This window comes from Phoxinus phoxinus (assembly GCF_949152265.1).
Source record: "Phoxinus phoxinus genome assembly, chromosome: 3".
Lineage (NCBI taxonomy): Eukaryota > Metazoa > Chordata > Actinopteri > Cypriniformes > Leuciscidae > Phoxinus > Phoxinus phoxinus.
Window position 1 is genome coordinate 23,481,327 of NC_136878.1, and position 25,774 is coordinate 23,507,100.

At 41.6% G+C, this 25,774-nt stretch overlaps 1 protein-coding gene and 1 long non-coding RNA gene across 7 annotated transcripts in view; both read right to left on the bottom strand.

The window, feature by feature from the left end:
* LOC306996212 overlaps positions 1 to 25,774 on the bottom strand; it is a 1,114,438-nt gene that overhangs the window by 967,141 nt on the left and 121,523 nt on the right. The gene's annotated exons all lie outside the window — the stretch shown is intronic.
* The window catches only part of lrch2 (leucine-rich repeats and calponin homology (CH) domain containing 2), an 85,912-nt gene continuing 60,829 nt past the window's right edge, over positions 692 to 25,774 (bottom strand). For 4 of the 6 annotated variants that reach the window (XM_079606210.1, XM_079606207.1, XM_079606209.1 and 1 more), the window contains 6 exons: positions 15,685 to 15,738; positions 14,021 to 14,084; positions 6,768 to 6,880; positions 5,290 to 5,427; positions 4,983 to 5,060; positions 696 to 4,237 (listed from right to left, as the gene is read on the bottom strand). In XM_079606210.1, coding sequence (XP_079462336.1) covers positions 4,118 to 4,237; positions 4,983 to 5,060; positions 5,290 to 5,427; positions 6,768 to 6,880; positions 14,021 to 14,084; positions 15,685 to 15,738 — 567 coding nt within the window. In that variant the 3' untranslated portion in view covers positions 696 to 4,117. Of the gene's footprint in view, positions 4,238 to 4,982; positions 5,061 to 5,289; positions 5,428 to 6,767; positions 6,881 to 14,020; positions 14,085 to 15,684; positions 15,739 to 25,774 lie in introns of all 6 variants that reach the window. The other 2 variants (XM_079606208.1, XM_079606206.1) reach the window with 1 other exon arrangement.

The window sequence follows — 25,774 nt, forward strand, 5'->3', positions numbered from 1 at the left end:
TCTAGGTGAATGGTTTGAAACAAAGGATTATTGTTGCTGCAGCTCCGTTCACACAGAACATTTGTAAATTCGGGCGTTCCGCTGGTGTGTTGCCCTGTAATTCACCCTAGTTAGACTACCAAGTGTTTATTTAGGTTTACTCTGTTTATTCACTTTTCCCCATTTCCCCCGGAGCTGCATCTTTCTCAAAATTGTTAAAGCTTCAGTAAATGGGTTCATACCTCATAAAAATGCCTACATATCTCTCATAAATACAAATAGGCCAAGAGTGTTATTTTATTTTCTAATCTGCTCATTCATTGATCAATAAAAAAGTTTCGTCTGTAGTGGTTTTGATTGACTCAAATTATTTTGACCAAAAAACTCCCAAACATGAAAGCTGCAAATAATATGGAGTTAATAGTGTCTCCTAATCTTTGTTCATGAGTGTAACCTGAGAAAACAACACTTCCTTCCTGATGCTATGCCTTCTTTGTGACTGATTCTCTGGAAGAGAGATATAAACTTTCCTTGGAAATGGATTCATAGTTCTTGAACCATGTAGCAGACACAGACAGATGAATGGACAAATTTGTTGCTTAATATCTTTAAGCATTACTGTTTGACACTTAGTCTGTATTTTCTCTCCTGTTATATGAAGAACTGTTTTTGCAGTGAAGGAGAAGCACAAAGCAAAGGTCAAGGACGCAATAAAACACTGTAAAATGTCATTTTAATCCAGTATTTTGACATCTGAAATGTTTCGGGTGTTTTCCTTTTTAAGAAACATCCTAATGTGTTGAAACAGAGATTATGTACAAGAACAATGGTATGATCCAGACATGCAATCCAGTTATGTCATACAAAAACATCTATACATACAGTACGCACTGCATAGGAGGCATCTCCTGTCTATTACTTTTGAATCAACACTTTTTTTAAAAAGACTGAACATTTTCTCAAGATGAATAAGGACCAGAGCTGACAAGTGAGATTATTTCAAAGCTTTGCTAAAATGGAGTTTGATTGTGAAAGGGAAAAAAAATAAAACAACAACACGAGAATGGCTTTCATCAAAACAGCATACTGTCATCCTTCTTACAATCAACAGTGTAAATGTGCATACTCAGTATGAGCCGTCTACTCGTTTCCCACTATGCAATAAGTCTGTCATAAAACCCGTTTCAGCGTTAAATTTGTCAATTTAAGGTCTTATGGCAACGATTATCTCTGCTACAGTTCCTTCATTATTGTAGCATACTGAGTACTATAGCATATTAATAAAAAAGTAGCATGCAGTATGCAGTTATGTACCAGGCAACCAGTTTCTGGAATCTTGAAAGTGAAAACGTACCTGGATGTGTATGAGTGACACATGGCTAATTGGAAAGTCTAAGAAACAACCAAATGTGAAACTGCCACTTTAAACTGATCTAACATGGAATTCACAGATCTAATCTAATGGGTGTGAGTGAAAGTAAAATCAAAACTAATAAAAACATATTTTGTTAAGAACTGAAAAAAACAAACAGATTATTGGCTGAGATTGTGTCAAGGAGACTGAGGAATAGCAGTCATCAATCCATCACCAAGCTTTGGATCTGAATCAGAAGCAAGATGCTATGCTGCTGCATATAGACTAGGGTGGGGCAGTGAAACATTATTAATCATTGCAAATTTAGATCCCAAAACTCTTTTCCACAGAAAAGTTGTCAACAGCTGCTCCTACTGCCAGGTGAGCATACTGTGAGGTTTTAAAAGGCATCAATCAATGAACAACATTTACTCATCGGTCTCTTCAAAACATCAACAAGTTGGCTAACTTTCAAGATGTGCTTGAAGTGGTTATTGAGACATGACAGCAATAAGAGGCAAAAAAATACCTGTAGTTTTAACAAGGAAATATGGCAAATATTCATGTATGGTAAAAGATTGTAAACTGTTAGACATTTGACACAGATAGACAAGCCTAAACTTGAAGTCACCATGAAATCAAATTCGACAAATCTTTTTTTAATGGAATACTGCAGTATTTCTTATTAAAGGTTTATCCGTGCGCATCAGTATATTTTTCAAAATCCATGTGCACTTCCCCACCCTCTTGCAGCGACATCTCTTCTCTGATGACATGTTTACTGGCGTGAGGACGGGACAACCTGAGATCAATCACATGATCACAGAGATCACAGCAATAACAACTACAGCCATCCAATCAATTCCTAATGGACAAAATCAAGTCCCACCCTACATTTTTTCTTGTTTGGAAAAGCGTTACAGCTAATGATACGGCTAATGATCAGGTAGTGAGCAGAAAAGGCTAAAAAAAGGCAAATGTTGAATGACAGTACTTACATGCCCACTATAAATCCGTTTACTACGAGAAAGCAGGCTAAGACATGAAGGTTGGAGTTTATATGCTCTGTATTAGCGGCCAATTTCTTACTTTCATATAAACGTAATGAGAATGTGGATTATGCAGTCATGTAAACGCATAAGCAGCATTCTAATGTTTTTTCCTTTTCTGATGACTGCACAAAAAACACAGCACCATTCAAGTAACATAAAAACTACTGATGCGCAAGTAATGTGATGAAACTGAACGTTTCTTTCTCATCTGATTCCTTATTAGCTTTCTCACAATAAATGGCTTTCTGGTGTGCATGTAAACGCAGAAATGGAAACTTTTAAAGTGCTAAAACCTGTCAAGATGGTGACCTCCAAAACCTCCAATTTCCTCAAGACGTTTTGAATGTTATTGCTGATTTTTGGGCAATAGTTCATGTTTTTCAGAGGTTGATGAAGTAAACAGAACTCAAAGAAATAAATAAAACATACAAAAGTACATAAAAGGTAAATAAATAAATTCCTCGATAAAACAAATTTAAATTATTTGTACATACTAAAATTTCTAAACATCTTCAGTTTACGGACGAACTGGAGCACATCAAATGCTTTACTACTTGATTACATTTTCCAGGCATTCTTTAGATTTGTTTATCTATGAGATATTATTTTTTGTTAAATCAAGCCTAGTTGATTGTAAATTGAAATCCATACAATCAAGTGTGTATCAATTATAAATGGACTGTTTCTACTCTATGTGATTATAATTAGGTGTTGCTATATTTAAAACTGGCCTATTTTTAGTGCTGAAATTATTCATACCTGCACAACAAGCAATAAAAATTCGGGTGCACAATGCAATTACACTGGCACGTGCAAAACGTTCAGGAATTCTGTTGTGAATTCCTCACGCAGGCTGTTCACGAGAACTGAAACAATAAAATAAAACCTGTGGGAAAACCAGTCATAATTAAGAACAAAGATCCACAAGTATGTAAAAGAACATAAACAAGCCTTTGTCTTGTATGTACATGAGCAGTGTCTTCACGTTTCAAACAAAACAGTCCAGGCATGCAGAAAGAAATCAATAACTTTCTAATGCACTTCCAATGACTCACCTGACTGCAGTAAAATAACAACTATGACAGCCATGATCGCTTTTTTATGGCAACATCTTGGTCGGTCCTATCCAGGTGTCCTCATTGTTGGTCTGGTTGTGATTATATGCACATCAATACATGTCTCTCCCTTACTTATTTCCTCAGACAGACAGAATGTAACGAGATGACTGACAGGTCTTAGTGACTTCATACAGAAGAGAGCTGGGAGTGACACTGAAATAACACCTTCCCTCTGGTCCAGAATCAGCCAGAAAGCTGCATACTTTTCTCCTGTCCTCGCCCATTGTTGGGCTCACCGGTCCAAGAGAAGAGCAAACACGAGAGAGATGAAAAAGGAGATACAAAAGAAAGGAGACTGAGGTGTCCAGCATTAAGACGGCATTAGCCAGTCGTGGGCTAGAAACAGATATTTCCCCTCAGAATGAAAAGTGTGGCTTTAAAGTACAATTTCCCTCCAATGGGGCACAATATTGGAGCTTTAAACTGTCTAGCCCCGTCCATAGAGGCTTATAAGAGGTAGGGGGAAGCCGGCCTGTTCACCACAGTTGAGTTAGGGTGTAGGGTCATGACCTCCACATAATAGCTCAAATATCAGCACTGAGAGTGAGGAGTGAGGATGAGGTGGTAAGGCAGGGTAAAGGGATGCTAAGTGGACGTCCCATGATCCAGCGATGCTACATGGTTGAAAGTTGGTTGGGCTTTGATGATGGAAGATCCAGCAGTGCCTGTACAGTGACACCAACTTTCACCAGACCTCGCTCCTCCAGGATGTGATGTGGCAAACACAACTTGTCCTGTTCATGAACACACAAGCAAACTTAAGCATAAATAAAGATAAATGGCCTATATTATAAATCTGTACTACCTTGTTAAAAAACGATGACACAGTAAAACAAAATTACAACATATTTTTATATAATACAACATTATAATATACCATGCAAAAGTTTGGGGCTGGTAAGAATTTCGATCAAAATTTTTCATCAAAAACACAGTAAATACAGCATTATTGTGAAATATTATCGCAATTTGAAGTAACTGTTTTTTATTTGAATATGTATGAAAATGAAATTTGTTCCTGTAATGTCAAAGCTAAATTTTCAGGAGTCATAACTCCTGTCTTAAGGGTCACATGACCCTTAAATTTGATGATTTGCTGCACAAGTAACATTTCTTATTTTTATCCATGTCAAAATCAGTCGTGCTGCCAAATATTATTGTGGAAACCATGTACGTTTTTTTATTTTTAAGATTCATCATTTATTTGAAACACAAACCTTTACAATATAAATAGCTTTACTCTAACTTTTGATAAATGTAATGTGTCCTTGCTGAATAAAAGTATTAATTTCTACAAAAATGTACTGACCTTAAACCTTTGAATAGTGTATGACATATGGATAAAACTATCAATATCCCTTTAAGTAAAAATTAGATTATGTTGTAATTTTAAAATATGTAGAATCAATTAAATATTCGATATGAAATTATATAATAAAAAAGATATTGGATGAAAACAGATATATCATGCAATCATACCTGTGTGACTCCAAGCTTTTTACAAGCATCCAAGAAATTCTCGACATTCCGCCGACATTTGGCCATACTCAGCTTTGGCTATTATAGACACAGACAGACAATGTCCTTTATAAACACCTTCAGAGAGTAAAGTATCTAGCACTAAACAGATCCACTAAACACCAAACAATGTATGTGCTTGTTTTGAATGCTAAAGAAAGGTGCAGAAAATCTCATTTGAACCCAGAAATACTCTAAGACATTTCATTCATTATTATCAGAAAAGGAGATCCAAGAAAGTCTGAATGAAACATTCAGTGGGGCTTACCACTGCAGGGGAGGGCACATGAATACTGGCCACGGAACGAGGACGAATGTGATTGGCCAGATGGCATAAAACAACACCATCCATCAGCGCAGCACCCACATCATCTGGCAACAAAACCTTCAACCTAGACTCGAGGTTCTGCAAAAAAAACAAAAAAACATCATCATTTGATTCCAAATAAGAGACGGGTATATCATATGAATGAACCAAGAATCATCCACGTGCTAAACCTCCATGCTCTGTTCAGTCATTCCGGCTATCCTATCACATTCGCTCTTCACCACCAAGGACAGCACATAGCTGAAGAGGTGGAAGCTGGACATGACCGGAAATCATTAGCAAAGACAAGCAAGCATTTCACTGCGTGTGTGTGTATCATAGACTGTAAAAATGTATATACGCACACACTACCGTTTAAAAAATTTAGATCGATGCGATTTTTTAATGCTTTTAAAAGAAGTCTCTTCTGCTCACCAGGCCTGCATTTATTTGTTCCAAAATACAGCAGTAATATGGTGAAATATGTTTACAATTTAAAATAACTGTTTTCTATTTTAATACATTTTAAAGTGTCATTTATTCCTGTGATCAAAACTGTATTTTCAGCGTCATTACTCCAGTCTTCAGTGTCTCATGATCTTTCAGAAATCATTCAAATTTGCTGATTTGATGCTCAAAACCATTTCTTATTATTTAGTGCTGTCAAAATGATTAAATCGCAATAGTTTTTTCCCCAAGGATTCATTGATGAATAAAAAGTTAAAAAGAACAAAACAAAAAAAGCTTTTGTAATATTATACACTACTGTTCAAAAGCTTGGGGTCAGTAAGAAAATTATTTTGGACAGAAATTAATACTTTTATTCAGTAAGGATGCATTAAATGGAAAATAGAATGAAAGTAAAGACATATCAATTATAAATATTATTATAACATTCACAATTATGACACAAGTAAACCCTAAACAACAAGGGACCGAACTGCTCTAAATAGGCAGTGACTCAAATAGCGCTCCCATGTGAAGCGCACATTAAAAAATGGTTTTACTCCATATATACAGCACTTCAACACTTTATCTTCATTCCTTTCCTCAGAATTAAATAGGAAACGTTTGTTCCTGCCTGTCTAATTACATGGTATGAATTATTGCCTGAAATAGATTGTCCTTTTCTTACATCATGACCCAACAAGTACAGTTAACACCATTGATGAGAGTTCAACAACGACAAGTAGAAACATAAAGCAGATAGAAGACTGTCCAAAAATTGCAAGAAATCACTGTTATGACAAGTGGATTTTAAAAACACTAACAATTAATTTAAAAAGAATTTTGACCTAAATAAACCTCTAGGCTAAATGAAAAACAGAACATGTGTTTGAATGCGTTTCTCTTGGCTTACCTAGAGATATGAATCAAGCATTTTTGATTATATTTTTTAACTTGGTAAAATATGCCAGAGGAATATTTGTAATTCTGACCTGCCGCAGGAGTCTGATCTGCTCCATCTCCTCCCTGAGGTGCTCCATCTTTCTCCTCATGGTAAAGCTTGGGTCTGTGGAGCTTAAGTCTTGACGATTTCCACGGGAGAAGGCTGAGTAGTAAACACACAGTCATCATCATCATCATCAACAATCTTCATTTAAGCTTTCCTTTAACAACTAACCTGTCTGATCTTTGAGTCTGGTAAATCTTTAAACCTGCACACTGTAAACCTGGTCACTCAGTGTCTTATTGAAGACTAAAAAGTTACAGTTTAATGTTTTTTTTTTTTTTTTTTTTTTCATAATCATTTCATAATGTATTTTGTGAAGGCAGAGTATGTTTGTACAGGTGTGCTGAGCAGAGATATGGGATGAGCTATATATTTTGCTTAGAGGTATGTGTGCAATGTAACATGTTCACTGAGAGAGAGGTTCCACCGATGATGATACTTCAAATGTGTACAGTTGTGTTATGTGTTCTTTACAAGGAAAGGAATGTTTCAGCTGATGCAAATGTACCACTAGTGTATACACAGAGGGATAGTGGATATATAGGGATAGGTATACATTCCATTTTTAAACATAAGCAACATGTTTTTGCGTCCTTACAAGGAAGTTGTAAGTCTCTCTGTGATGTACAGGTGCTGGTCATATAATTAGAATATCATCAAAAAGTTGATTTAATTCAAGAATTCAACTTAACAGGTGAAACTAATATATTACATAGACACATTACATGCAAAGTGAGATATTTCAAGCCTTTATTTGTTATAATTTTGATGATTATGGCTCACAGCTTATGAAACCCACAAAATCAAAATCCCAGAAAATTAGAATATTACATGAAATCACACAGTAATTACACAGTAATACCATATGGTCATTGAACCAGGTTTTGGTTCTTTTGGCAGTGTGGGCAGGTGCAAATCCTGCTGGAAAATGAAGAAAGCATGAAGTGCTCTGAAAATGTCCTGTAGACAGCTGTGTTTACTCTGGATTTAATAAAGCACAGTGGACCAAAGCCCTCTTTTCTGATGAGAGCAAATTTTGCATCTCATTTGGAAATCAAGGTCCCAGAGTCTGGAGGAAGAGAGGAGAGGCAGTCAGTGTGATGGTTTGGGGCTGCCATGTCATCTGCTGGTGTTGGTCCACTGTGTTTTCTGAGGTCCAAGGTCAACGCAGCTGTCTACCAGGAAGTTTTAGAGCACTTCATGCTTCCTTCTGCTGACCAACTTTATGGAGATGCAGATTTCATTTTCCAACAGGACTTGGCACCTGCACACAGTGCCAAAGCTACCAGTACCGGACCATGGTTTCCCTGTTCTTAATTGGCCAGCAAACTCGCCTGACCTTAACCCTAATCTATGGGGTATTATGAAGAGGAAGATGTGATACGCCAGACCCAACAATGCAGAAGAGCTGAAAGCCACTATCAGAGCAACCTGGGCTCTCATAACACCTGAGCAGTGCCACAGACTGACCGACTCCATGCCACGCCGCATTGCTGCAGTAATTCAGGCAAAAGGAGCCCCAACTAAGTATTGAGTGCTGTACATCCTCATACTTTTCATGTTCATACTTTTCAGTTGGCCAGCATTTCTAAAAGTCCTTTTTTTTGTATTGGTCTTAAGTAATATTCTAATTTTCTGAGATTCTGAATTTGGGATTTTCATTAGTTGTCAGTTATAATCATCAAAATTAAAAGAAATAAACATTTGAAATATATCAGTCTGTGTGTAATGAATGAATATAATATACAAGTTTCACTTTATGAACGGAATTACTGAATTAAATCAACTTTTTCATGATATTCTAATTATATGACCAGCACCTGTACTGTACATAAGCTCAATCCTTACTGTATCACCCAGTGAAACAAAGGCATGATGACGGAGTGAGAGGAAGGAAAACTCATGAGGGCATGAGGGAGATGAGGGCATGAGGGATGAAGAAACCCAAGAAACCATTTACAGCTGGTATGATGGGGTGAAAGGATAGAGAAATGGGGAACAGAGGAATCTAGAATGAAGACCACCTATAGCCTTATTATTAAATGCCCGTTTCTCTCTGTATGACATGTATAAACATAATAAATAGAAATCTCTTGGCAAAATATCTGGTGTAGCTTCCGTGATTCAACAATAATGGGGAAGCATGATTTTTGAAGCTGCCCTTCAAAGATCAAGTTTGTTCATGCACATCTGACTAATCAGTAATGAAATTTACTGTTAAATAGCTCCATAATTCATATTTTTAGCAATTTGCTGTTGCAGCCCTGGTTTAAACAAATACATCTGCAGTAAGACACTTTGATGTGGAACAAAAAAACAAATGACCTCAGATATAGACTTTACCGTTTCATATGGTCATATGGTTTGCTGTTTGTGGTATTTTTGTTCAAGCCAGACAGTTATTTAATGGATGAAATTACATTATATGGCCATTAAAAGGCCTACACAACCACACTTCTCGATTTCTCCATATTTTCACAGCACTTGGTAAACCTATTTCTCATTGCTATAGTATGAGGCCTAATTTACATGAAAAAAAAATATAGAGAAGCATGTTCCCTTTCGAGGCGTCTCTCGTATTGCGTAAGGCTAGCTTACGCTATGGGAAAACAAATTTTCGTCAGAGCCCGCCAGAATGGGCGTGGTCCATGACTATAAAGGGACCAAACCTCACCAAGGAAATCCAGATTTATCTCCTTCAGCGAACTCACCACTTCGCTGACCTCCGGAATAAAGAAGCTTGCGCCGTCGAAAAGCCTCGAACAAGCAGCTGCATCGCAGTTCTGAGGATGCTGGCCCCCGTTGCCACCTTCAGCCAGCTGTTTCTGCTGTGCCATCCGGTACGCTATATCCTTTCAAACACACAAGTGTGTTTGCCACTGCGTCACAATTTTCACGAGGTGTTGTTGCAAATGACTCACACCGCCTGTGTCTCGTGTAGAGGCCCTCTCACCGGTGGAGACCACCATATCCTCTGCGCTTCCTGTCTGGGCCGTGACCACGCGGAAGCTGCACTCACCAAGGGCGGCTGCCCTGAGTGTGACGTGATGGAACTCTCCACCCTGCGGGATCGTCCGGCTGGTTTCTCCGACAACGACCCTGCACTTTCTCTCCCTTTGCTCGAGCCGCACAAAAAGAAGCGCCGTTCACAAAGGATGCCAGAGCGGACGGAGACGAGCTCTCTCCTGAAGAATCCCCCTCGCCGGTCCTGTTCACACAGCCAGATCAACGCCCTCGAGCGGCGGGTCTCGTCTCTTTCGGGGCTTCGGACGAGGAGGAAGAAAAGGATGTCAGTTTTTCCATCGCTGCATCCGACTGCGACGAGTGGACGGGCTCCATTTCCGGCCCCGCCCCGTCGAAGACCACACGCAGCAGGCTTGATGAGTGGTTCCTGCAGGTGCGCCGTCAGGCCCCTCAGCAGAGACCCGCCCCCTTCTTCCCAGAAGTTCATGACGAGCTAACAAAGGTGTGGAAGGCATCTCACTCATCGTTTGAAGCCTTCATTCTCTTCAGCGCTCTTCTCTGTCGACGGCGCGAGAGAAAAAGGCTACGAGGTAATTCCTCCCCTCGAGCGCCCACCGCTACAGGATGGAAGGCTAAAGCGGTGCACCCATCTAAACCCTGCCGCGCCACTTCATCTCTCGCTAGCCACGCATACACCGGCGCTGGTCAAGCTGCTTCGGTGCTCCACACAATGGCTGTCCTCCAGGTGTTTCAGGCTAAGCTTCTCCGCTCAATGGACGAGTCTACACTGAGGCTCAAAAGGCGTCGCAGACCATGCGTCACTTCCTTCAGAAACGCTCCAGCTCTGCTTCAAGCCGCCCTAGGAAGGCGCCACCTCAGCAGGTAAAGTCAGCGCCTTTGGTCTCTCAGCCCCGCCCAGCGGCGGAAGTCCGTCACCGCTCTCGCTCAGCTAAGCGCCAGCAGTTCTCGGAGAGGCGGGGACCCCGGCCCAGGATTGTGCTGGACCCCAAACCTCGCAAGCCTTCCTAGTCATGAGGAAAAAAAGGGAGAATTTGAGTCCCACCGAGGCCAGACCAATCTCCAAAAGACTTCTCAAACATTTCCCAGACCCCTCCTCTCAGGCGGCTGGAAATGTCTATATTGCACTAAATGGTTCCGTTTCAAAACACGCACACCTGCAAACAAACGCCGTTTTTACAGCAACACAAATAAAGCTCTTTTCTGTCTGTGTCATATGTAGGTCACTTGCCCACTGTACTGTAATGTACGCACCCTTACACACAAGCACTGTACCCACAGTAAATATTTCTCCAGCTTACGCTGCGAATGTAGATCGTGTGCCCACGACAAAGTGCGCACCACAACAAATAAGCACTGTGCCCACAGTTTAAAATCCCCCCAGCTCACGCTGGAAGTGTAATGACTGTAGTTCGTGCGCCCACAATGAAGTGTGCGCCCCTACACACAAACACGGGTTCAAATCTCCCCCCGTCCAGCACGGTAGAGATAACGAATGTAGATCGTGTGCCTACTATAAAGTACGCACCACTACACTACACCACTAAAGCTGTTCCCACAGTATCAGTTATTCCCCTTGCTCTGACGAGAGACGTGATAAAGGGTGCACCCGCTGTAAAACGCGCGTTCTTACACATGAGTGCTGTTCACACAGCGTCAACACACGGTCAGACGGTCGGGTCCCTATCTCAGAGCGCCCGCCTCCAGCCTTTATTCAACGCCTAGCTATGCGGGCCAAGGCCTGGGAGGCTATCCCCGGTATATCAGAATGGGTGTTGAACATAATAAAACGAGGCTACTCGCTACAGTTCACTCGCAGACCACCGCACTTTTTAGCCGTGGTCGAGACGACAGTAAAAAGGGGCGTGGCTCACTTCCTTCGCACCGAGGTGACGAAACTGTTAGAAAAGGGAGCTGTCGAACCAGTTCCCCTTTCACAGAGCAAGTCAGTAACTAATGTAACCTCAGTTCCCTGAGATGAGGAAACGAGTATTGCGTAACTCGCCGTGCTATTGTGCTGTGATCTGGGATCGCTTTAGTCGATTTAACCTGGATATCCTAGGCAAGGTTTGGTCCCTTTATAGTCATGGACCACTCCCATTCTGGCGGGCTCTGACGTGTCAGGGCGCGAAGTGCCCTGATTGGTTCCTGTGTCTGAGCCACCTTGCCATAGGTTCGTGCAGTTGCTGCAGCACAGCCAATGACTGCGCTCGCGCTCATCTGCGTCTGCTGTGCAGCTACACTGCGTTTTGAAAAAATTGCTTCAGTATTCTCGAGAAAAGGAGTTTCCCCATAGCGTAGCTAGCCTTAAGCAATACTCGTTCCCTCATCTCAGGGAACTGAGGCTACATTAGTAACCGAGTAGTTTTGATTTGTTTTGTTGATGTCTTTATGCTGTATTATGCAGATGATAAACGTATCAAAACAGGTGATTTATTGATTGGATTGTTCATATACTGTAGCAGCGCTACCTCTACAGCAGCTATTTGTGGGTCTCAGAGCACAAGATATTCATATTTAAAAAGTATTACTGACTCAAATGATAAAAAGGGAAGCATTGAGACTGATAACAATCGGTTTTGGTATTGTATGCTGCTCAGTTGCCATTGTTTTCTGTGAGACAGGAAGCACAGGCCTTCCTTGTGCTTTCCACTGAATTGCAAAGTCATGAAAAAAAAGATACAGAAATACCACATATTTCTACAAACCTTGGTATCACTAGAGTTCAAGACCACAGTTCAAGACGACCACTTCCCAAAGAAATGCTGTTGTTGGCCTCTAAATTCCCATCAAAAAGGTATTTTTGAAAAAATTGAGTACAGTCTCTAAATAAGATATTTGTGGGAAAACAAACATCACTGTTAAAGGAGTGGTTCAGGATTTTGGACATCGGACCTCATTTTCAAGTTAGGCTGGTCCACATGACAATCCCGCAAGTGTATTTACCTGCCGCTGACACTCATCACTACAGAAGCAGAGTATATTTCATGAAGAAATCAACATAGAACATAGGACTATGACCACGTTTGAAAGCCATGCCAATGTTTCAGACTTTGGAGATGAGGAATGTGTTTTATTCAACGAACCGTACATGTATGAGCCGGAATACACAGACGAAGAACTAATCGAGATGGATGCTAAAAGGGCAGAAAGAGAAAGAATGTCTGTAGAGACAGCAGCCGCTGGAGATGCCGTTGAGAATTCCTTAGTTTACAATCGAATGTTTTTCAATATCGTTGTTCAAGGCTACTACTAGCTAGCTAGACGTCCCGACTGTAGTGCGCTTCTGTTTTGTGTTTACTTTTCGGCGCAGTACTAATAACCGGAGCAAAGTAAAATTCCACCGCTGCTGAGAAACTAGTTCCTGTAAATGTAATGCGATCATTGAGATGCAAGAGTACTTTGATTTCTAACATTCTCTCAATAGACATTTACATCGACAGTCTGGCGTTATAATTTATTTGATTTTGGTGTACTGTGGAGTGGGTAAAACTGTTTTTAATGGCAGGCTAGCATATACCGTTGACTCGTGCTAGCCTAGCACCGGCGAACTATGCAACTGGATGACATTTTTTGACAACTGTCTCCACTGATGAATAACAACCAGGCTAACTTGAAAATGAGGTCCGATGTCCAAAATCCTGAACCACCCCTTTAATGTAGTAAAGAGCTTCAAAGACAATGTCAGACATGATGCTTGTTAGTGTAATTGCTAGAAACTGTTTTAAATAGAAAAAGATCTGGGTTTTTTTTTTTGGTCTAACACATTAATACAACTTTCATTGCTTACTTGGTCTGAAAAGCAAATCCTTTGCAAAGCTAACAAACATTGGCAATACCATCACCAAGATTAAAAACAAAAAGACATGAGAAAATAAAGGGGAGGGGGTGCGATGAAGGGCCTACTGTATTTACACCTGGTTACTGCATGCGATCGGATAGCTATCAGATCTGAAAAGACCATGTATAAATACCCTCTGAAACGCTTTCGAGACATATCTAAATCTGATCACTCAAACCACTTCAGGTGGTGGTTTGAGATGCGTCACATCCTGAAAGCTCAACAACACAGTGATGATAAATAAACTGCAGAGCATATCTGTTGCATTCAGTGACGTGAACTCTGATGAACTTGCATATAATGTGGGAGTGGTTAATCGGACTTATATTCGTTTTGCGGAGACACACTAATGCGCTGAGCTACCTGATCTGTAAAAACGCATTAAGTGACAAGTATAAATAGGCCCAAAGATTTACCTGATCTTGGTTTCAGGCCAAAGACAGTGAGAGTTGTGGTGAACTCATTAGACCGCATTCCCTCCTGCAAAAATACAGACATTGTCATGCTGGAAAAAACTGCCGTATGTAAACACGTCAAACACTCCTGAAACAATCCTGAATTGGAATGGATTCAGTTTCTTCTGACTGAGATGGTCGGTATTACATGTTTTACACAGATGTTTCCTTCCTTCATAAACGTGTTTTACGTTTTATTGTACTTTTAGAGTCAGACAGGGGTACAAAACCAAGGTTTCCAACGAATTTCCAATAAACTTTACTTTACTGACTGCACTGACAAAAGAGCAGATTTGTAGCTGATGAAATATTATGAAAAGCTGAGCATAACTAGAGAAATAAACATTAGCAGTTTACATGAACCCTAATAATCCGATTGTAATGGGACTAGTAGTACAGTCGGAATAAAAAAAGTCACATGACAACCACGTCAAACGGAATGTATTGGCCAAATTCGATTCAAATTTAATACGGATTGTAAGGGGTGGTGTAAACCTTTTCTAATCTGATCGAGAGGACATGTAATTGAACACTTGTGCGGATTGGAAAACGAAACTGGAAAGTACTGCGCATGTGCAATGGTGTAGAGATGGCGTAATGACGTGTGGAACGAGCTGGTGTTGTTGAATGATGTGTCATAACTGACTGTCGTGCTATTCTCAAATTATCCTTCCACTCATCGTCTTTGAAGTGGAGCAGGACAACGTCCCACCAGTCCTTGTTTTGTACTCTCATCCACAGAGGTCTTGTTTTTGGCAAGGGAAGAGGCGCTTTGTTTGACAAATATAAGCAGCACGGCACAACGCCTCTATAGACAAATACTAAGTAATGTAGGAGAATAGTATGCGAAAAAATCTATTCCGATTTGAAGCTTGTGACATAAACGTGCACATCAACCCAATCACTTTATTTAGCGTTCATGTAAACACTACGTTCGAATTCATCAATCAGAATGAATTAATTCCGATTGAAACAAGGTCTCCATGTAAACGTGTCTATTGATGACTAACATATATATATATATATATATATATATATATATATTTCTGTGGTGGATGGAGAAAAACTGGTTCTGACTTGATATGCCTATGTTGCAATCAGGGCAATGAAACGTATACCATCATCATCATGTATATTAAAACTAGTCTGTCTTATGATTTTGTAGTCTAGGCAAGATGCTGAGAAGATAGTTTAACTAATCAATTTGAAGAAAACATGCAATCTTGCTATTTTATGCATTTCTTAAAATATAAATATGAGTGTTTTTTAGCTGTGAATACCGGTAATGAGAAACTTGGGGATCCTGATTGGTTACTGCTGTGATGTAGGTTAGTCGGGCACTATAAATTCTTATTTCCCAAGTAATAGTATCCATAATGATCTGGGGTCACCTGAGAATAATATTAGATTGGGATCTATCTCAGGTGTCTGGGGCGTTAGGTGCATAGAGTGAATTTCTACAACATTTCCATTACTTAAATGGTAAAGGCCTAAAGCCTAAATATCACAATTATAGAAATTCCCTGATATTTTCAGATTTTTCATGACTGTATGAGTGTGGAAACCCAATACAACAGTGACACTCAAGCAGAGACATGCAGACAGTCACACACACAAAATCTCACCTCACAATCATTGTCGTTGCCACTTGAGTTTCTTCGAGCACTTTGACACTTGTACTGAAATGGGAAACACAGGGAGCCAGAAGATCAGATCTGTGACACATTATTTCAGCCTTTAACATCAGATATGCAGTAAATGGTCTAGTCTGAGATAAGGGATTTACTGCCCCAGATAAAGTGCCCACACTCACGTTGACAGACTGTCAGATGCACGTTGCACAAAAGAAAGTGCACATGCTGACTGATATCACCAGTTCCAAACTGAAATGGAATGATAATCTGGACCAAAAGGTGCCAAATGACCAAACACTACATAATGTACAGAAGTGTATAAACTGCTTTATATTTTGCTTTATATTAAATAAACAGTAGTTATATTATTACTTTTGGACTGACATAAATTCTGATTGCAAAATTTATGCACTTTTTCATTCCATTTCTGTAGTGTTTTCTGTTCAACCATTTGTGGAGATAGCCACAAATTGAATAATTTGTAAAAATGTATTTATCCCTCACGTGATCATGCCTTATTATCATGGCATGATCCATTTCACATAAAAAAGTGATGTTGCTTGATCAGACAGTGCAACACATTAGCACAATACTAATCGGTTTATGTTCATATTCTTTGTCTAATCGCATCTTAAGAACAGATTTATGTATATCAGACACCAGAAAAGTTTCAGGTCAATTCTGCTAGTCACACACATAGTTTCTTTTCATGATGTCCATTTTATGTGGAAAGCTGGAAACCTGTCTGATCCAAACTGATTCCCTTATTGATTCACTCTCTCTTGCCTTGGAAGGCTACTCATTATTTAAGCTCAACCACGACTTTTCTTTTCTTATTTTAATTGTTTTAAATCAATTAATTTCAGTTGAAAGTTAAAACCAATGGCTGTGAATGTTTAACAGTTTTAGTAAGCAGAGGCTTGATTCAGGAAAGCAATACAACTATCTTTTTTGGAGAAGAGAGTAAGACGTCATAGAATAGACAAAACAAAAATTATCAGCCAGGCATCGTCTACACTTCAGAGCAAAGAGGGAGAGTAAATTCTCTAGACGATTGCCACAACAGTCCTAGAATTCATACAGTGATGACATAAAATGAAGATAAACAAGATCTCAAGAACAGTGAAGACATTCATCTTTCCTCGGGGTAAACGAATTGCCTCATTCAATATACGTCAACTGGCACTCACAGAAATGTTTCCGGGACGACCTGCATAATGTATGTGTTTGGATGATTGGTTGTGAACAGACGTGTGTCGAGGTGTGTACAGGAGTTCTATTGTGTGGTGAACCCTCCCTTTCATCCTTCATGTTAGGCCTTTAACTACCATGTACTTACATCTAAAAACAACCTCAAATTGTTAGGTATAATGTACTTATGTTCATGTTGTATAAAGGGTATGCACTGACATCATTTTCCCGTTGGGACACGCTCCCTCAGCCGGATTGAGTGGCAAAACACCCTGCAACATTTTAATAGGGGCAACTGTGAAACCGGGAGTAAAACAAATGAATGGCCAGATGGGAATTGATGGGATTCGACACCAGGGAAATACATAAAGCTAAGCCTGTGAACGCTTTCTCTGCAACACTATAAATACAATACAGGCGTCACAGTTGTGTTCTGTTTAGTTTGTTTTCATTTGGACTTGTCTGCCTGTCATCACGTCACGCGTCATCTGCACTGTCATTAGTCATGAGTTCAGCTGTATCACCTGTGTTTAGTTAATCATCATCATCTGTATCACCTGTGTTCTGTTTTTCAGTGTCATCAGTGTTTCCATTTAAGTTCTGTCTGTTCAGTCAGTCTTTGTCCGATCTCCGTTATATTTAGTAACTAAAGGTAGCTTTTTAACCTGTATGCTACAGCTTTTTGCTTAGGGGGTTGGGAAGAAATGACAGAACGGTAGTTTCTTTCAGTTTTCCCCTCCATTTGGCCTACAACACTGTGTTCGTGGTCATCCAATTTGAAATGTTGACTACAAACAGAGGTTTTTCAGATTTTCCGTTGCGGCATTCTCTACATATTTATGATTCTTTGCCGCCTCCGCTGGATTCTTAACTGGAAACCGACAATAAATCACTGCAACATGTAAAGCGCACACATTTGGCAAAAGGGAATGCAAAAAAAAAAAAAATCCTCCTCTTTCTCTAGTCAGGTAGCACAGATTACATTTATTTTTTGTCTTTCTACTATATTCACCTTCATTTTCAGGTTTGTAATTTTAATGTGCCTTTTAATGTGTCATTCTCTTCCAATTATTTTTAGCTATAACAAAACGACTTGTTATACTGCTTTATATTGCAAACTGGTATTTCTTGCCATATTTTAATGTATTGTCTCAATTATAAAAAGGCTGTTTTGTGGCGCAAACAGTTTTACAGTTTACTGTGATATATTATTTGATATATTCTTAGAATTATTTCCCTATAGCGGCTAATGGTGCTGGGCAATATATCGGTTTGTACCGAATACTGGGGTTTATTTTTGTTATGATATGATGTTATGATACCGGTGTATGCCGCTTTCATGTATGTTTATGTTTGGAACGCGGAGCCACACTGTTTAAGAGGAAAACAGTTGGATGTACAGTTGGAAAACAGAATAAGGCCCCGTTTACACGATGGGAAAACGCAGATATTTCTCTGCGTTTTGGCCTGTCATTTACACGAAAACGACGTTTTTATCCCAGAAAACGATTATTTCTAAAAACTCTGGCCAAAGTGGAGATTTCTGAAAACGCCGGTTATATGTTGTCGTGTCAACTGGGAGAAACGGGGTTTTAGGTTCTCTCTTGTCGATTCTGAGGATTCTGATTGGCTTGCATGGCTTTATCCTTCTCCCTACACTGCCGCCCATAGGTTTGGCATAGTTATGATGGCGCTCGACGGCGTATTTATGCGGGTTGTGTGCACGATGTTATTATTGAAAACGGAGGGGGGGAAAATATTTGTTATTGTGAAGTAATCTAGGCACAGAATGGGCTTGCCCTCTAATTCTGGTCCTTTGATTCTTCCAAGGAAGCTGACTGAGTGCAAAACAATGTTTTACTCATGGCAGTGCATATTTCTCGACAAACAGAAAAGGGAAATTTACTCACAGAAGAATAGGTATGGGGATGTGTGTTTCTGTGTGTGTGTGTAGCAGGCCTTTGAAAGGAAGAGTGCCAAATACCAAGACCTGCTGCACGATTGCAGGGGGAAAGGATGGCAGGCTTGGCTGTTCCCGGCCGAGGTCGGCTGTAGAGGATTCCCTGCTCAGTCAGTGTGGAGAATGCTCACAGCCATTGGAATAACAGGGAAGGAGAGGAAGGCAGCAGCTCGCAGGATGGGGGAGGCAGCGGAAAGAGCCTCTTGCTGGTTATGGAGCAGGAGGGAGGAGTTGAGCTGGAAGCCAGGAGGGGAAGATGGGCAGTGACTTGGCCACCACTGCCGACCCACCATCGAGAGGGTGTTGCGGATAAGGGTCGAAACACCCAATGAACGATGGGTACCGCCTGATGACATCAACCCCTCCTGGCCAAGGCTACATTCACTTAAGGTGAATGAAGGTGATAAGCATTTTCGGATGTATTTGTAATTTAGAAACTCTGGCCAACCAGTGACTTCCAGGAAAGTCTGGGTGGCAACCGAGGAAGTTCGGTGACGCTGGAAAGACAGCTGACCTCCAGGAAAGACTGGCGTGGGTGTATGAGGTTAGCAACCTCATCCACAGCACTCGCAAGAGGGCACCAACTCAAGCTACAGAAAGTAATACAGAGCAATACCCCCAGAGTCTCCCGAGAGGGGGGGAGGATGAGAGACTCGACAGGACAGACACAACGGTAATGGCCAGGAATGAAATACGGACACAGAGACGGCTTACCCAAACAACATTAACCGGGAGGGCATTGGAAGTAAAGTGTCATTGCGGAAAGACCTGCAAGAACAAAAGAGGGCTTAAGATACACCAAAGCCGAACCAACTGTGGAAAAGAGGGGTCACAGGAGCAGCGCACAGCGGTAGCACCTGGTGAGACGCAGGAGAACTCCAGGCAGGAAGCACCCCACAGTACTGGAGATCTCTCAGCACCTGTGTCACCTCAAGACCTCAGGAGGGACCCACCTGATGCCACCCCTGGGAGCCAACCCCACCCTGCGAGGGAACGAATTAAATGGCCCAAGATGAGTGATAACAAAGAGTGGTACCAACTAGACCAAGATCTCGACAAAGTGCTAGAAGCCACACTAGCAGGGACGGCTGAGCAGAAAGTCAATACTCTCACAACAATAACCTACAACCTGGCAAGGGAGCGTTTTGGAATTCAGGAGAAGAAAATCAACATCAAGTCAGCACATCAGCCAAACAGAAGAGAGAGGGAAATTCATCGACTGAGGGGAGAAATCAAGACTCTCACCAAACAGTTCAAAAGAGCCCTTGCTGATGAAAGGGAAGGCATCAAGGACCTGACGAGTCAACTCCGGGAGCGCCTCAGCAGACTCCGAAAAGCAGAAAGCACTCGGAAGAAGAGGAAGGATAGGGAGAACAAAAGATCCCAGTTCACCAAAGACCCCTTCCGATTCACCAGAACACTGTTGGGTGAAGCAAAATCTGGAAGGCTGACCAGCCCCAGAGGAGATGTGGAGGCGTTCTTGAGGGAGACCCACAATGACACCTCCAGAAACCAGGCCCTGGACGCCAACCCAAGCATCAACAGTATAAAGACCCCAGAAAAAGAGCTCAACATCAGTGAACCATCCTGGAAGGAAGTCCAAGAGGTGGTGAAGAAGGCCAGAACAGGGTCTGCCCCCGGCCCAAGCTGTATACCCTACAAGGTATATAAGAAATGCCCAATGCTCCTCCGGAGGCTGTGGAAGCTGTTCCGGAGGATCTGGAAAAAGGGTACCATTCCATCAAGCTGGAAGAAGGCAGAGGGCTGTTTCGTGCCAAAGGAAGAGAACTCCTCAACCATTGACCAATTCAGAACAATCTCACTGCTAAGTGTAGAAGGCAAGATCTTCTTTTCGGTACTGGCTAAGAGGATGACCTCGTACATGACAGAGAATGGATACATCAACACTGCTATCCAGAAAGGTGGAATTCCAGGCTTCTCTGGATGCCTGGAACACACCGGAGTTCTCAGTCAGATGATCCGTGAGGCTAAAGCCAGCAAGGGCAACCTGACTGTTGTCTGGCTGGATTTGGCCAATGCCTATGGATCAATCCCTCACGCCCTCATCCATGCAGCATTAGACCACTACCACATCCCCCAGCACATCAAGAGAATGATCACCAGTTACTTTGGTGGAATCCAGCTACGATTCAAGGCGGCCCATTTTACAACTCAGTGGCAAAGCCTGGAAAAGGGTATCGTTACTGGCTGCACAATCTCCCCCATCCTCTTCGTTATGGGAATGAACCTCCTAATAACAGCTGCGGAGAAGGAAGCACGGGGTCCTAAAATGGAGTCAGGCATCCGACAACCCCCAATAAGAGGTTACATGGACGACCTTACTGTGACGACCACAACCCATGTGGAGGCGAGGTGGGTGCTAACTGTTCTGGACCACATGGCAACGTGGGCCAGAATGAAGTTTAAGCCAAAGAAATCCAGGAGTCTGGTGATCAGGAACGGGAAGTTGACCAACAGGTTCAAGATGCATGTGCAAGGGGAAGTGATTCCATCGATAGAGGAGAATCCAATCAAGTGCCTCGGAAAGTGGTTTGATGACTCGCTTACTGACAGGAATAACATAGCCAGTACAGAAAAGCAGATGGAGGAATGGCTGAGGAGGATCGAAAAATCAGGGCTCCCTGGGAAGTTTAAAGCTTGGCTCTATCAACACGGACTGTTGCCAAGACTCATGTGGCTGCTGACTGTGTATGAGGTCCCGATGACATGCGTTGAAGGAGTGGAGAGGAAGATCAATAAGTACCTCCGAAAGTGGTTGGGAATCCCTCCAAGCTTCACTTCAGTAGGCCTCTACATAAGATCAGGGCAGCTCCAACTTCCTCTGTCATCCGTGGTTGAGGAATTCAAAGTTGCAAAGTGCAGAGTCGTAATGACATACAGAGACTCACAGGATGAACAAGTCAGACATGCAGGCGTCATCACAAGATCAGGTCGCAAGTGGGCAGCTGACTCGTCTGTTGCACAAGCTGAGAGCATGTTGAAGCTACGTGATGTCATTGGAGCACCATGCACAGGAAGACAGGGTCTTGGAACCTCCCATTTCCAACAGTGGAGGAAGGCAGGAACCAGTGAAAGAAGAGCCATGATTCAAGAGGAGGTACGAAACCTGGAAGAAGAAGGACGAAGGTCAAGGGCAGTGGACCTAGCTTCCCAAGGGGCCTGGACCAGATGGGATCTTCCCAAGAGGAAGATTACCTGGGCGGACCTATGGAGACTGGAGCCGTTCCGCATCTCCTTCCTGCTGAGATCTGTGTATGATACACTCCCAACCCCAACAAACTTGCACAAGTGGGGCATGAGAGAGGACCCATTGTGCAAGCTTTGTGGGGAGAGGGGCACCATGGCACACATCCTGGCCGGGTGTAAAAAAGCACTCACCCAGGGAAGGTACAGGTGGCGCCACGATAGAGTGCTCATGACACTCGCCAACACCTTAGAGCAGGAAAGGAAAAAGAAACGCCAACCACTTCGGAAAACAACATCAATCCAGTTTGTAAGGGAGGGGGAAAAGCCACCAACCACAGCAACAACAAGAACCAGTCTGCTACAAAAGGCCCAATCATGGGAAATGAAGGTCGACTTGGGAGGAAGGCTGCAGTTCCCCCAGTTTGTCCAGACAACCCTGAGGCCGGATGTGGTACTGTGGTCGGAAGAGGGAAAAAAGATCATCCTCATAGAACTTACAGTCCCATGGGAAGAGGGGTGTGAGCAGGCCTTTGAAAGGAAGAGTGCCAAATACCAAGACCTGCTGCACGATTGCAGGGGGAAAGGATGGCAGGCTTGGCTGTTCCCGGCCGAGGTCGGCTGTAGAGGATTCCCTGCTCAGTCAGTGTGGAGAATGCTCACAGCCATTGGAATAACAGGGAAGGAGAGGAAGGCAGCAGCTCGCAGGATGGGGGAGGCAGCGGAAAGAGCCTCTTGCTGGTTATGGAGCAGGAGGGAGGAGTTGAGCTGGAAGCCAGGAGGGGAAGATGGGCAGTGACTTGGCCACCACTGCCGACCCACCATCGAGAGGGTGTTGCGGATAAGGGTCGAAACACCCAATGAACGATGGGTACCGCCTGATGACATCAACCCCTCCTGGCCAAGGCTACATTCACTTAAGGTGAATGAAGGTGATAAGCATTTTCGGATGTATTTGTAATTTGTGTGTCCTACAAAGAAACACTAAAGGCTACCTACAAGTCACTCATTTAAACCCATTTTCTTTCCTTGACATTTACCATTTAAATTTTCACATAAGTAATTAAAAATTAATAAATCATTCACTTGGTTTGAATAAATTATTACCACGCCACGGTTCAAAGGCAGGAAAAAGGACAGTGATGCATTTACTTGGATTTCATTCAAATTTGACTCAAAAGCTTCTCCGTGATTATAGTCCCGTCCGAATGTGCAATCTCAGTAATCATTACGGACAATGTCAGTAAAGATTACGGCGACTTTTATCTTCTGTAAAAAGGTATTTTCAAGTATGAACGCAAGCTTCAAATAACACAGAAAAAATTACATGTTTTCATATTTTGATTGAACACACTAGGGCTTTTTTCACACTTGAAATAGTTAATCCTGGGTCATTGTAAATCCCGGGTAAATGGTATCCTGGGTTATCTTCCTTCACGTTTCACATTGCTCACTATTTACCTGGGGTTAACAATTAATATTATATATTGCAGACAGTACAATCAAGTTAATCCTAAATAGACTTTTTAGACTATAAAAGGTAAGAATGGAACAGTATTTTCTTTAATCCAATTTGTCTTGTTTTCGGAAACCTTTTGACAGTTTTTCCCGCAAACACTGAAACTACTGTTTATACAACATGTTGTGTTTCCATGACTGTCCAAAGCTCTTGAATATGAGGCACACTTTTGGTTGTCGTTTGATTGCTAAGCATCTAGTAGTAACATTATAACACCGCATCATTTCACACTGTACAGGTTTGGCACTGCAATGTGGGGTAAAAAGTGGTGCCAACCTCACTTCTAAATTACAAGTGTAAAACGTTCCTCTACCCAGAGTTAAAAGCGGCCATGAGTAAAGCGCAGTGTGAAACGTGTAAACAGTTTCATTTGAATTCTCACGCAGGATGGAAAAAAGTCTGTAAAAGGTCTTTTCACAGAAATATCCTCCACAAAATGTTTCCTGTAATTGTGGATCAGATGTGTACGTCGATCAGAAGCAGTTTTAAACCACACCTCTTCACAAAACGCTGCTACAAATCAATCTCTTGAGTTTGTGCCAAAGCATCTCATCTAATGTAAGATGGGACGAGGCTTTGATGTTGGTGTTCTGTCACACATGGTGTTGTGTTTTGAACTTTAGTTTCATCTGTCTACAGAATGTATAAAGCATCACAGACACATCAACAGAGATGTTAACATCCTCCAGAGATTTATGACTTCTCAGTTGACACTCGGAATTTTTTATTTTATAGTGTAAGGCTTGGGGCAACACTATCAATCCCGTCTAAATGACAGGGATTCAGGTTGTGACTAATTCTCAGCGGAGGTCACTAGTCTAGGAATTCACATGTATTCCACCATGCACCAGTGGCAAGGCCACATAAGGGCCAGGGTGGCACTGGCCCACCCAGATTGATGGCAGGCCCACACAGGAAAGGTGCCAAAATATACTACTAATGGTCAGGAAATAAAACGAAACTGTAAAATAATCATAATATAATGATGTAGTGTATAATATAAGTATAATTTGTAGTGTATTATTTAAAATACATATAACAATGTTTTTATTTCGTGCCGGCTCGATTAGCGACGGCAGATATTTCTATATGCAGCGTGTATGGAAGTAAAATACTGTGACTAATTCTCAGCGGAGGTCACTAGTCTAGGAATTCACATGTATTCCACCATGCACCAGTGGCTAGGCCACAGTATAATTGCTTTTTATTGCAGCGCTTATATTACTGTATTAGTCCATTAAGCATAAGTGCCCTGACCGCAGGGGAATCCTGGAGAATGACATATTGAGGGAATCCCCAGTTCTGCAGCACAGCGCAGCAATATAAAGTTAAGAAAACTAAACAACTGAGAGAAATGGCCTAAATGTCTACTACCTCAGATTTAACGTTTTATATGTAAATCAGCATCGGGGAATAACATTATAATCTTGTTCACGGTAGAGAAAGCTGCTTACATGTGCAAAACTACCTGTAAAGACTTAGATTAGCGTTTATTAACAGTTTATTAGCGGCCTAACACATAACAAAGGTCATACATTAGACCTTGTGATTGCAAATGAAGCAATTGTATCACAGCCGTCTTCATTGGTCTCTCTGATCATCTGGCAATCTTTTTTAATCTGGAACTGCCTCCTCCTTGTATGTCTTCCTCACACTCCGTAAATGGAAATGAATTAATCCGTCAGATTTTGCAGACTCTGTCTTTCGTCAGCTCCTCTTGAAGAGAAGATTTTACACTTGAATACAGTTCTTGCCTCTAATTTAGATTATTTTGCTCCCTTGAAGTCTCGCAGTGTCTCTTTTACTCGTTCTGCCCCTTGGTATAATGATGGCCTCCGCTTTAGGAAAGCAGCTTGCCGTAAATTGGAGCGCAAGAGGCGTGACTCGGGCCTGAATGTATTTTATCAAGGTTGGAAAGACCACCTGGGGGAATATAGAGCTGCAATTGAGTCTGCCAGATCTCTTTATTTTTCTCAGATAATAATCAAAGTAATCCTAGGCATCTCTTTCGTACTATAAACAGACTTCTCAAAGTAAACGTTGGTCCCTCTCTGCCTGTCTCAAGTCAGTTGTGTAATGATTTTCTTCATTTCTTTAGCTCTAAAATTGACAATGTTTATAAAATGATTCATGCAATACCCGTTTCCTCTTCTGCACTATGCTTGTCTAGTTTCTCTGGCACATCCTTTTCTACCTTTTCTGAAATT